General features: G+C 36.1%; 1 protein-coding gene and 1 non-coding gene across 8 annotated transcripts in view; both read left to right on the top strand.

Annotated features, from left to right (window-relative positions):
- The window catches only part of KDM4C (lysine demethylase 4C), a 383,617-nt gene that overhangs the window by 44,522 nt on the left and 325,533 nt on the right, over positions 1-13,562 (top strand). For 6 of the 7 annotated variants that reach the window (XR_004902186.1, XM_036021651.1, XM_028507295.2 and 3 more), the window contains 2 exons: positions 8,876-9,051; positions 10,379-10,493. Coding sequence is in view for 6 of the 7 variants with exons in the window: in XM_036021651.1 (XP_035877544.1) it covers positions 8,876-9,051; positions 10,379-10,493 (291 nt within the window). In the remaining variant the exon portion in view is untranslated. Of the gene's footprint in view, positions 1-8,875; positions 9,052-10,378; positions 10,494-13,562 lie in introns of those variants that run through there. The other variant, XM_036021650.1, reaches the window with a different exon arrangement.
- On the top strand, positions 8,365-8,490 carry LOC114514508. The gene has a single exon (XR_003686070.1). It is a non-coding gene; the product is annotated as a small nucleolar RNA SNORA19 (small nucleolar RNA).

The following is a 13,562-nucleotide window of genomic DNA, read 5'->3' as shown; positions in this document are numbered from 1 at the left end:
CCCCGTCTCTCCTTTTTTTCCCCCGGTCTGGTTGCTCTTGTTACGGTGGGTGGCGGAGCCTTAGGTGTTCACCGGGGCTGGGCACCCCAGTCGCTAGATTATGACGTTATATGTGGGGGCGGGGCAGGAGCGGGAGCATGGCGGGAGAAAACAATGGTGATAGTTCCGTTCCTCTGGACTCAGACCCTTTTCTGGGCTTCTGGGCCGCAAGTTCTGCCCTGGTCCACAATCGCTGCCCCTCTGGGTCTGCCAGCCGCAGCTTGCGTACTCAGGGATCACCGCTGCCTTCTTGCGTCCCCGGATGGCTTTTGCGCCCCCGGATGGCGTTTGCGCCGATTTCGCCAACCTTCCCCCAACCTTCCCCCAACCTCCGCGCGGCGCCGACCCGAGCCAGCCCCGCGCCCGCCCGGCTAGTCTTCTCCTACCAGTCCGGATGAACGCGTCTACTTCAACTTCTTGGCTGCCCGACTTCCATTCAGATAAATCCTCTGTCGGATCTGGGTGTTATTCTGATAGTAAATTATTGTTGTAAATTATTGGTTTTCTAATCTTGGTTGTACGAGGAGGTACGGTGCGTCCACCTAGTCCTCCATCTTGCCGGAAGTCTCTGTCTTTTTTTTTTTTTTTTTTTAAACAAAAACAGTTCATAGAAACCAAAAGGATCGATTACATGAGTTTTAGGGGATTGAGGGTATTCATAGCTTTTGTCAGTTTCCCATAGAGGACAGTTATTAACCTGAACCTTAACTACTACTCCCCTCCCTCCTCCCTCCCATTCTTCCTTCTCTCTCTCTTCTCTTTTTTCATTCTATATTTTTCTTTCTAAAAAATTTTTTTACCAGATTGTTTGAGATATAATTCCCACACCATACAATTCCCCCACTTAAAGTGTGCAGTTCAGTGATATTTTGTATATTCACAGAACATCGTCAGTTCATCTCTCATACCTAATTCCAAAACTCTCCTTCGCCCCCAGAAGAAGCTATATCCATTAGCAGTCACTCTATATTCCCTGCTATGCATCCAGCTCCGGGCAACAGTCTTACTCTCTTTCTCTTAAAGATTTGCCTATTTTATTTTGTTTTTAGTTATCTGCTCGCCAAGGGTGGAGTGTGCATACTAGGTACCAGGCACTGTGGCACACATGGGAGGAGGTGGGGGATGGAGCAGCACAAGTTCCTGCCTTTATGGAACTTATATTCAAGTGGTAGCATCTTAGGGTAGTGAGATAAGGACATTCAAGCAGGGACCCAAATGGTATAAAGAAATCAACCTTTCAAAATGTGGGGAAAGAAAGTACAGCAAGTCCAGAGACCTGGAGGCTGATTTGAGCTTCATGTATAGGAGGAATAGGAAGGGGATCTGTGGAGCTGGAGCTCAGTGGGCAAGGGAAGTGGGTAGTAAGTAAGTAAGGTGAGAGCCCTGGAAGGGGCCAAATGGTATTGGGCTTGTGTAGCTATAGGAAGTACAGTGGGAAGCATCAGAATCTTAAAGCAGAGGAGAGGAGGACATGGTGACTATTAGTTTGATTATTCACTATTTTGTGATATTATTTTGTAAAGATCACAGTGGCTCTTATGTGAATGACTTTGTTGGGGGAGGCAGAGCAGCAGCAGGGAGTCCTCCCAGGGATAACTGTGATATGTTCAGAGTCACAGGAGTGGTTACAAAGGCCCTGAGGACTGCATTTCAGGTTTGCACCTATAGACCCAAAATTACAGCTTTGAAAGAGAGATTGTCTCCTTTGACTTCAACTTGAGATGGATTGTGTGTCCCCTTCATACTGGAAATCTATTTCTTTTCTTTTTTAAGATTTATTTATTTATTTTTAGAGAGGGATGGGAGGAAGAAAGAGAGAGAGAGAAAGAGAGAAACATGAATGTGTGGTTGCTGGGGGCCGTGGCCTGCAACCCTGGCATGTGCCTTGGCTGGGAATCGAACCTGCGACACTTTGGTTCGCAGCCCGAGCTCAATCCACTGAGCTACGCCAGCCAGGGCTGGAAATCTATTTCAATTGAAAAGTTTCCCTTAGAAGAATTTATTTTATAACATTTACATCATTTCGTTATTGTTCTAAATGTTAAATTCATAATCTGGGTTTCTGTAAGTTTTTTGGGATCATTACATAAGTTTCTGAGCTCTCACAGAGTCCACTCACCTGTGGCTGGGTCTCAAGTTCTTCTTGGAATCCCCATCTCTGTGGGAAAATCCTGTAGTTTTGAGAGCAGACAGTAGTTGAAGAGAGAACTTACAGAATTGCAGGGTCAATGTTCAAGTTCTCCTACTGCATTATGGCTACTGCTGCTAGTAACCCAATTCATGGACTGTTTTGACATCTGTCCTCTGAAGTCTGTCATTCTGTTATGTATGGTTCAGGTGCCTCTTAGAAAAGATTTAAAATTTGGAGATATTGAGTTGAATAAAGATGTATTAGGGGTGGGTGAGAGATAAAAAAGGAAGATAAAACAGAGAAAGTAACGGTTTATAATGAATTTCTCAGATGAGTGATTTTTAGTTTAACCACTTTATTGGGTTAGTTCTTTAAAACATCCCATTTTTGGAACTTCAACACTTCCAGATTATTTTGGAAGAGAGTAGTCCTTCTTTAAAGATTTTATTTATTTATTTTTAGAGAGAGGAGAAGAGAGGGAGAAAGAGAGGGAGAGAAACATCAATGTGTGGTCGCCCCTTGCACATGCCCTACTGGGGACGTAGTCTGTAACCCAGGCATGTGCCCTGACTGGGAATCGAAGTGGAGAACCTTTGGTTCACAGGCCAGCACTCAATTCCCTGAGTCACACCAGCCAGGGCGAATAGTCATACTTTAGTTGAAGAGAATGATAATCATTTCAGAGTCATTTGACAAACACAGTTTTGATCATAAATTTGCAGTGGTCTAGCAAGAACTTTATTTGGGTGGAGAGGAGTTGGGGGTGACTGTCCCCTTCTTTGGATTGAATGCAGTCCTTTGTCCTGTTCTTCTCGCCCTTTGTTTCTTGAAAACATACATCATATTGTGTTCCACTGAGATTAGTGAATGTCCTATAGCAGGGTGGCATGTTTAGTAACATGAGAAGAGGAAGCTGCAGCTACCCTCACAAGGATTGTCAGGCACAAGTGCACCTGTGCCGCTTTTGGCATCATGGAACAGAATGAAGTTAATGAGAACTATTGTACAATTAGTTTAGTGAATGTTGAACAAAACACACCTGAGTCCAGACTTTTTTTGAAGTGAGACTCATTGAGCATGTTGGACGTATTCATTTATTTAACTTGTGATACTTTCCTTTTACTTATGTTAGGAATACAATGAGGTATTTGTTTTTAGTCATCTTTGTCATCTTTTCTATCAAGTCACTCAATTTCATCTACTTCCTCTCTTTTTCTGGAAGTTGCAGAAATATAAATATATAAAACTATCAAATCATATCAAATTATAAAAATCAAAGCTGTTACTGTTGCTAGTTTGTTTTGAGGGCTAGCTCTGGGGAACAGAGCTGCCCATGAGAGTCTTTGTAATGCATCAATTAATGTATTGGTTTTGATTTGTAATTTATAATTTAAAGAAAATAATTGAGTAGTTTTTCCTCCAGATGTGACTTTGGCCTCAGATTACAGTCTGCCTTGGTTTTTCTTTTACCAACATCTTTTAGGTTTATATTTCAGATTTAACTTTTATTTCCAGAATAAGAGGTTTTATACCCTAACTTTCTATCTATAAAGTTGGTGGTCAAGTTGGGAACGTAAAAGAGTGACTACCTCCTTAAATGTAAAGTTCCTATTGTTTTGGTGGAGGAAGATTTTGATGAACCTTTATTATATATAAAATGGGTGGAATTCTTCCACAACAATAATTTGGACATGGGCTCCCCTGAGCCATAGATTATGCACATTATGTAATTTCAGGAATAGCCTAGCAAGTACACATAGTGATTTATGCCCTCAAGGTGAAGAAAGATTGTAAGAAGCACTACTCTTCCTCTAGCTCTTTCCTCAGTAGGTAGATGGTAGTAATAGCAATTTATTTTAAGATAAGGAGTGCAAATACAGGTTTAGTCAAAAATTTTGTACTGGCTGTTGGGCATAGGCTGGGGTTGGGAAAATTCTAATATAAAATACATTTTTTAAATTTTGGTATAATCAGGAAGGTGAACTTTAGGAATAATGGGCTTCATTCAGTTGATTCATTAAATATAAAAGTTTAACGCTGGCTGATGTGGTTCAGTTGGTTGGAACATTGTCCTATAAATGAAGGGTTGTGGGTTTGATTCCTTGTCAGGGCATATCCCTGGGTTATGGGTTTGGTCCCCAGTAGGATTGTGTACGATCCCTGGTCCAAATGCATACACGAGGCAACTACTCAATACTTCTCTTTTGCATTGATGTTTCTCCCTCTCCTTCCTTTCTCCCTTCCTCTCTCTCTCTCTCTCTAAAGAGAAATGAAAAAAAAATGTTCTCTGGTGAGGATAAAAAAAATAAAGGTTTAATTTTAGAATCTTTAAAAATCTTCAGTATGTTGTGCTTCCATTTCCTATGTAAAAATATCTAATGTGTTAAGATTTTAAATTACAGTCTCTAGAAGTACAAATTGGTAGTTACAGAATAGTTATGGGAAAGTAAGTAAAGCATAGGATATATATAGTCAATAATATTGTGATTAGTATGTATGGTGCCAGTTGGGCTACTGGAAATAATTGGGGAACCACTATGTAAAGTATTTTTTATCTAACCATTAAACTGTTCACCTGAAACCAATACAATAAAATTGAAAGAAAAACATAAAATTACAGTCCCCAAATAAGATTTTTATTATAGGCCCGACCTTATGAATTTTTAAAAGTTCTGTCTGAACAATTTAATCAAATTAATACATGCCCTTGATATTTACAAAGGTACTATTTAGATTTTTGTAAATTTATAGTATTTTTTGCTTCTCTAACTTTTGGGTAAAAAATTGCCACAAAACTTTCTTTTTTGGTAAGCAACTGCCTTGTTTTTCACAAGAAAATAAAATATTAACTTGAAATGTAACACTAATTTTGATATTAGATATATTTATTATTAAATAGGATTGTGAACAAATCCATGTTTTTTTTCTTCCAGTCTAACCCTGATCCTAAACCTAACCCTAATCATAAACCTAACCTTAGCTTTCAAACCTTCAATTTAACTCTAACACTAATCCTAACATCAACATTCACTGAATCCTATGTCTACCCCTAACTCAAACCCTAATCTAACCTCTCACCTTAACACTAAACCTAACCATGTCTCTTACTCTAACCTTAATCCTACCTAATTCCAACTTGTAACCTAACCTCTAACACTAAACCTAATCTTAACAAAACCTAACCTAAATCTTAACTCTAATGCTAACTTTTTAACCTTAACGGTACCTCTAACCCTAATCCTAACTTTATCCTTAAGCCTACTGCTAACACTTAACCTAAAACTAACCATTACCTTAAACCTGCCTGTAACCTTAATTCTAATTCTAATTCTAAACCTAAACCTAACTTTAAAACTAACCTGTATCTGCTCAAAATAGACAAAATAAACTTCAAATAAAAAAATTTAAAGATTCTGTTTATTTATTTTCAGAGAGAGGGGAAGGGAGGGAGAAAGGGAGGGAGAGAAACATCAATGTGTGGTTGCCTCTCGTGCGCCGCCTACTGGAGACCTGACCTGCAACCCAGGCATGTGCCCTGACTGGGAGTCTAACTGTGGCATCCACTTGGTTAGAAGGCCAGTGCTCAATCCACTGAGCCACAGCAGCCAGGGCCAAAAGAGTTTTTTAATGGGTATAGAGTTTCAGTTTTTGTAAGATGAATAGAGTTGTGGATATGGATGATGGTGATGGTTGCACAACAAAATGAAGTACTTAATATCACTGAATATAGTCTAGATGGCAATTTTTATGCTACATCTTTTACAGTAATAAAAATGTTTTTTTAAAGCTGACCCTAATCTTAACATGAAACCCAATCTTAAACCTAACTGTAACATTTAAATCCTAAATTCAACCATAAACCTGAACATAACCATAACCCTAGCACTAACTATATACCTCTCACTAATCTAACCCAATCCCTAGCCGTACTTCTAACCCCAACCTACACCTAAAATTAATTGTAACACTAGTTCTAATCCTAACCTAAAACCTATCCTAACTTTTAACACTAACCCTAAATTTAAACCTATACCTAACCTCAATTCTAACTTTGACCCTAATCCTGTACTAACTCTAACTTTAGTGCTAACCCTAACCTATAATCATAACATTAACTCTACACCTAAGCATATACCTTACCCTAACCCCAATCTAACCATAACCTTATAGTAACCCTAACCCAATGTTTCCCTGTATCCTTTTCCCAACCCAAAGCATAATCTGAACTTTAACACTAACTGTAACCTTAAACCTATTTCTAAACCTAATCCCAACTTTAGTCCTAACCCCAACCCAACCCTAACCTAACCTCCAACATTAACCCTAACCTTAAATTTATACCTAACCTCAATCCTAACTTAAACTGCAACACTAACACTAATACTAAATCTAATAATTTACCCTAATCTACCTGGTAATCACAAATTTAACCATAAAATTAACTCTAACTCTTTAAAACTAATATTAACCTCAATCCCAATCCTATATAACCCTAACCCGAACTCTTATCCTAATCTATAATCGTAATTATAACCCAAACCATAATCCTATCTCAAAACTAAAACTAACCTTCCTCTTAAATTATCTAATTGTAACCCTTATTCTAAATCTAAATTTAATTGTTACTCCAGCACTAACTCTATTCTTGATGTGAACCCTAAACTGAACCTTGAAACTAACCCTAATACCATACCTACCCTAACTGTAACCCTAATCCTAAAACTCAACCTAACATTAACCGTAATTTTAACTTAATGCATAACCATAATCCTAACCTCTAATCTTAACCCTAACTTTAAATTTAACCCTAATTATAGCCCTTACCCTAACTCTAAACTTAACTGTATGTTTTAACCCTAACCTTAACTCTTACCCTAATCCTCTTACCCTAACACTAACTCTAATCTATTCTTAACAAAACCCAAAGCAACCTAACCACTAACCCTAACCCCAATTCTTAACCCAAACTAACTTTAACCTTAGCCCTAATCCCTAACTATAACTTAACCTCTAATATGAACATTAGCCCTAACCCTATAGCTATTCTCTACCCTAAATCCATGTTTTACTTTTTTTTAATTACTCAGACTTAGTTCTGATGAAGAAGTTAGTATTTACAATGCTCTTAAATATAACCTCCTCTTTTCATATGTGTTCAAGAAAATGTATGTTTATCTATAGCCATTTGGTACGATTATCCCTATTTTAAAGTATTGAGTATGTTTTTAGTAACATAGTATGGTTATCTATGATGTCATTTTAAATTAATATACCTTGGAGGAAATAAAATGTGTAATGTCCCCATATTGCCGATGAAAATTAAGTTATTATTGTGCTTGACATCTTATGTTCAAATTTTTCTGAAACTTTTTTGTAAGAGTATATTTAAGCCAAACTGACATCATGTGCTGGAGAGCAAGCTCTCAAATGTTCCAGAGGATAACAGTTTTGCAGCTTCTTTTATGCACTTGGAATTAAGGAGGGAACTAAGGAAGATCACATGGAGGTGGGAGAAAAGCAAGGTGGGATTGGATTATAGGATAGTTGACAAGATTATGTGCTCTCTTGAGGGTGGATGTGGCCTATTTCAAATGCATGTTAACCCAGAGACGCACAGAGACATGGGACAGGGCTTGCTTAAAGCAAAGAGACACCTTTCACTAAAGATGTTGTATGTCTAGGGAATGACTACCCACCGTGATCTGGGCAGTTAGGAATTTATGATCATAACATCCTGTGTAGTTACTTTCTGTAGGCCCCTTTTTTTTTGGTTCACAGTTCCCCATTTTGTTCATAAATCAGTCGGAAGCATGCACTGATGACCAATTTTTTGATTGGATAGTGTGATCTCACAGCACTAGGAAGGCTCATTCCTAGGAAGTCTCAGTATGCACGTTGTTTATTTGACTATTGGGAATGGGGCAATACTGTAACTGTGGCGAATTAGTGTGGGCTGAGCAATCTCACACAGGCACATTGGAATTAATAGTTCACATCTTTTTCTTACTCCATGTTTGGTGACGTCATATTGGTAAGCTCATATTGGCCATGGTGGGAATGGTTACCATGGAAATAGGCAAAAGCTCCAAGTCAAGGTTTCCCCAACTTCCCCAGAAAACTGGTTGTTAAACATTTACAAGCATACCACTCTATTTGTCATATTGTATGAAAGGTAGTTAAAAATATATTGACTAGTGCACATTTCATTGTCTTTAGGCTTTATGTTAAGAGAAAACATATTTCTGATGTGCTAAAACTTTTGGAGGTAAATTGGTAGTATGACTAACTTAGCCATTACTGTCAGTCACCTTCAGACAAGTTAAAAAATGTATATACTAAACAAATATTTACTTATTTTTTCTCATTTGTATAAATAGTACTTGAACTTTAGAAGTTATTATAGTTCTGTCTCTCAATTTTACATTTAAAATTGGGACATTAACAGTATCAACTAAAAAATGAAGTTAATTCAAGTATAGTATTTGGTATAGTGAGTCTTCAGTCATTTTTGCTTGTGAAAAAATCATTATTAGTAAGGTGGATGTTTGGGAGAATATGAACATTTTCCTTAATCTGAATCTTCATTGTTCTTTCACATATTTGTCATAGGAATGCTGACAGATTCTTCACATGTATTCTGCTGGAATATGCAAGCTAAATAACTACTTGGAATATTTTCAAGCTAATATTTTACTTTATTTTCAGGTGATTCCTCCTAAGGAGTGGAAGCCAAGGCAGTGCTATGATGACATTGATAATTTGCTAATCCCAGCACCGATTCAGCAGATGGTCACAGGGCAGTCAGGACTGTTCACACAATACAACATCCAGAAAAAAGCCATGACAGTGAAGGAGTTCAGGCAGCTGGCCAACAGTGGCAAGTGAGTGAATTTGGTTTGCTATTTTTATTTCTTTCAAAGGTACACTTGGACATGGTCAGAAACCAAGTAGACAAAGTAACTGGTAATGAAAATGAAAATAAGTTTCCTGCACAATCTCTTTTACTCCTAATTTAACTGTTTCTGTTCTTCAGGTAGTTGCCCACTTAGATTTAGTTTACTGCTAAGAAAGTGTTCCTTGTTTTACCATCTCATTAATAATATCTCTAAGTAGGTTTTTGTGTAGTTGCCATGAATTTTTGATTATACTCATGATTCATCTTTGTAAGGCAAATTTTCTTTGTGTGACAGTGTTTAAGTCTTAAATGATAAACTATACATACTAGAAGATGAGCGATTTAAAAAGAAAATCCTTACCCCTGGCTGGCGTGGCTCAGTAGATTGAGCACCGACCTATGAACCAAAGGGTCCCTGGTTCGATTCCCCGTCAGGGCACACGCCTGGCTTGCAGGCCAGTTCCCCAGTAGGGGGTGCACAAGAGGCAACCACACATTGATGTTCCTCTCCCTCTCTATTTCCCTCCCTTCCCCTCTGTCTAAAAAACAAATAAAATCTTAAAAAAAAAAAAAAAAAGAAAATCCTTGAATAGACTTGAAGGGCTACTATTATTGCATTAATTGCCAACTGTGGGTTGAAGATATCTTAAAAAATGTTATGTTGTTGCTGACATGTACTGTATAATTAGGCACAAGATGGTTGTGGCTATACTGAACATGTACAGATGTTTTTTTCTTAAACAATGTAGTATAATTGCTATTTACATAGCATTTATATTTTAGGTATTATAAGTAATCTAAAGATCTAAAGTGCATGGGATGATATGAGTAGGTTATGTGCAAATACTATCCATTTATATAAGAGACTTGAGTGTTTGTAGATTTTGATATCCATGGTGGGGGTTCTAGAACCAGTCCCCCATGGATATCCACTTAGGGACAATGTCTAGTATAATTGGTAGAAGATTTAAAAAAATACTTTGAAAGCTAAAAAAAATGGATTTTTAAGTACTTTTCTGTTTCTATTATTGATACTTTCAAGAAAGTATTTTCCTTACTAGTTAAAAATAGGAAGTTTTCATAGTGTTATTTAGGAATCTTAAAAGTGTTCAGCTTAGGAATCTTAAAAGTGTTCAGCTATGTATGATAAACACATATGTATATTTGCTTGTTAAATTTGACATCACAAATTGTGGCAGTGTTTTCATTTTAATAGAATTTTCTTTAGAAGTGATTTAAATCAAATGGGTGGAGAAAAATCTTAAAATTGACTTAACTGTTTTGCACTCACTATTTTCATCCACCTTTTCCAGATATTGTACTCCAAGATACTTGGATTATGAAGATTTGGAGCGCAAGTACTGGAAGAACTTAACTTTTGTGGCACCCATCTATGGAGCAGACATTAATGGGAGCATATATGATGAGGTATATTTATATTTATAATAGGCTTTGTAAAGGATCATTTTATATTACTACTGTGACCATTTTAGGTAGTTGAGAAGTAGTCATTTATTGTGCTTTGTGTGATTCATAATTTCTCATGAGACAAGAAGAAGAAAAGACACATCAATAGAATTTCTGCAGCTGGTATTTTTGAATTGAAATGAGCTAGTTGAACAAATATCTGATTATTCAACAGTAATATATATAGTAGTATGTAGTATAGTATAATAATACTAATAGTATTAGTATAATAGTACTAATCTATAGTATATAACTATCTGACTATTCCTTAAATTACATTAAATTTTTTAAAAAGCAAAGCTCATGATGAATGTATTTGGAAAACAAGAAATACCCAGAATACCACGTTAAGGCAAAAGCAGTATTTTAAAATATATTTCTGTAGTTTTCCCTTAATAATTTTAAAAAAGATATATTTGAACAGACTTATCCTCTTTTCTTCCATGAACTGTGAGAATTTTTTTAAAAAGTATATATTAGTATAGTCTTTCTGGTTTCAGGAGAGCATAACCTAGTAGATATAGTCCAATCCTTTTTGCCTTTTTGTAGTTCTTATTTTTAATTTTTTTTCCTTTTTTCAAACCTTTTATCCCTCTCCCATTGCTCTATTTTGAAAAATTAGCAAAAGGTTGAAGCAGTTCAATGAACATCTGAATACCCTTTACCTAGATTCACCAGTTGTATTTGGCAAATTTGCTTTATGTTTTGTTGCTCCGTCTCTGAGCTGTAACATTTGAAAATAAGTTGCAGACATCATGACAGTTCACTTTTAATTATTTCAACATGTGTCTGTTAATTACAAGGCAATTTAACATTTATATGATGTCATCTAATATACAGACCATATTCATAGGTCCTTAATTGTCTCAGTAATGTTATTTATAAACATTTTTTCCCCATTTGAAGGATCCAGTCAAGGACATCTCCTTATAATCAATAGTGATCTATAGGGTGTTACTTAGAGAGCAGATGAGTATCTATTTTCCCAATAGCCTTTCACCCAATGAATTTGCATTCATTGACACTCCTTGCCTGAGTCAATTATTATGTATTTTTATACCATTTATATTTTGAAAAACAGAACAAGCTGGAAAGTGCATAAAACATAAAGTTAGATGTTCATGAATTATTGTAAGGTGAATGCCATGAGTCATCACTGACATCAGGAAAAACATTACCAGCATGCTAGAGTATACCTTCTTTACCTAGTATAATACTCTCCCCTTTTTCTCTAAGGATAATCACTATTCAGACTTTAAGGTAATCACTCCTTTCTTTTCTTTAAAAGTGAAGCTAATTGTATCTTGTTTCAAAACTATATGACTAGAAGATCATTCAGTATATTCTTATCTGTCTGCCTTCTGTCACACCTTATCATATTTCTAAACTTTTTCTGTATCATGTGTACCTGTAGTTCATTTATTTTCATTGCTGTATATTCTGTTATATGAATGCACCACAGTTTATTATTTTTCTACTACTAATGATCATTTTGGCCGCCTCTAGTTTTGGCTTTGTGCTCAAAACTTCTGTGAATGCTTTATGCTTCCCAGAGTATGGAAGGGTTTCTATAGTGTGCATGCCTAGGAGTGGTTATAAGATATTCATGTGTTTAGCTTTAAATAAAACTATTTTCTAGTTCACACCTTCCTATAGCAATGTCTGTGAGTTCCCATTGCTCTACATTCTCTCTGACACTATTATCATCAGTCTTTTAATTTCAGCTACTCTGTTGGATATATGTAGTAGTATCTTCTACCTGTTCAACCTCTTGTACATTTTTCTTTTGTGTCATGCTTTTCTTATTGATTTATAGTTTTTTATACATTCTGGATATGAGGTAGTGTCACATTTTCAAATTTTCTGTATGGATTTTGTGTTGTTGAATGCTGTTATTGAAAGGACTATTCTTTTTTTTTTTCATATGGACTGGGTATTACATGATACTGTGGATTTATTGTCACTTTGAGATGTAATGACGGCATGGTGGCTATATAAATGTTTTTTCTTATCAACTGAAGATGCACAGTTGAAAAATATACTGGTGAAACAACATGGAGTCTGGGATTTATTTATAAAATACCTCAGAAAAAGTGGAATCGGTATGGTTGAATGAAGTCAGGCAAAGTATTGGTAATTGAGGCTCAGTAAATATGTATATGTTTGAAATAACAAAAATAAAAGTTAAAAAAGAGGAAACACCCTTTCTTCATTCTCCTGATTTTTCACTAGTGTAAGTAACTTCTGTATTGAGAACTTTTTGTTTATCAATAAGGGTAGTATACACTCAGGTAGAAAAATGGAAAATAGGGAAAATATGAAGAAAAAGTGTTACTCATAAGCATAATAAACAGAAGTAGCCTTTTTATGATTTTCCTTTGGCCTTTTAGTTTATGTGAGTGTGTGTGTATTTGTGTATGTATTTCCCCACCAAAGATCTGAGAAATTTTTAATACTATTTTGGCTTTAGAAACATTTTCAGTATTGCTTTCCAGAGGATCATTTCAGTATGTTCCAGCCATTTCTGTACTGCCAGTTTGAAATTGCACTTTTATTAAATTTTTGCTATTTTTTATATTTTAGTTCCAAGTGTATTACTGATTTATTCTTTAGTAATAACAACTGTCTTTTAAGTTTGACATGTTATGGTTACTTTTTTGGGAAGATGAGTGCTATTACTACTAAGGCTTTCTTACATTACATGGCACCTTGTCTTACTAAACCAGGTTTTGTGGGATTTCCATTGGAATGGGTGAGGGCATGTAAATAATGTTGATATTTTACACTTGAAGCCCAGAGCAGTTAAATTGCTTTTACAAATTTTTGAGGCCAGTAGAGAGGGTGCCAGGTGCTTTTTTCCCCCACACCAGTTTTAAGGAAACAATTACTTATAGTCAATCTCATAGTTGTGTAAATGTGTAAAACTAGGTTGATGTCAACTACAAATTTCTCCTGAGCTGATGGTTCATTTTGGGCCTTCTCTGCAGTTTCTTCTCTGTGATATTCTGGCATGTTTTCAGGCTTCTGAAA

The sequence above is a fragment of the Phyllostomus discolor genome, chromosome 3 (genome assembly GCF_004126475.2).
Source record: "Phyllostomus discolor isolate MPI-MPIP mPhyDis1 chromosome 3, mPhyDis1.pri.v3, whole genome shotgun sequence".
NCBI classification, from domain to species: domain Eukaryota; kingdom Metazoa; phylum Chordata; class Mammalia; order Chiroptera; family Phyllostomidae; genus Phyllostomus; species Phyllostomus discolor.
This window is presented reverse-complemented; position numbering and strand designations above follow the sequence as displayed.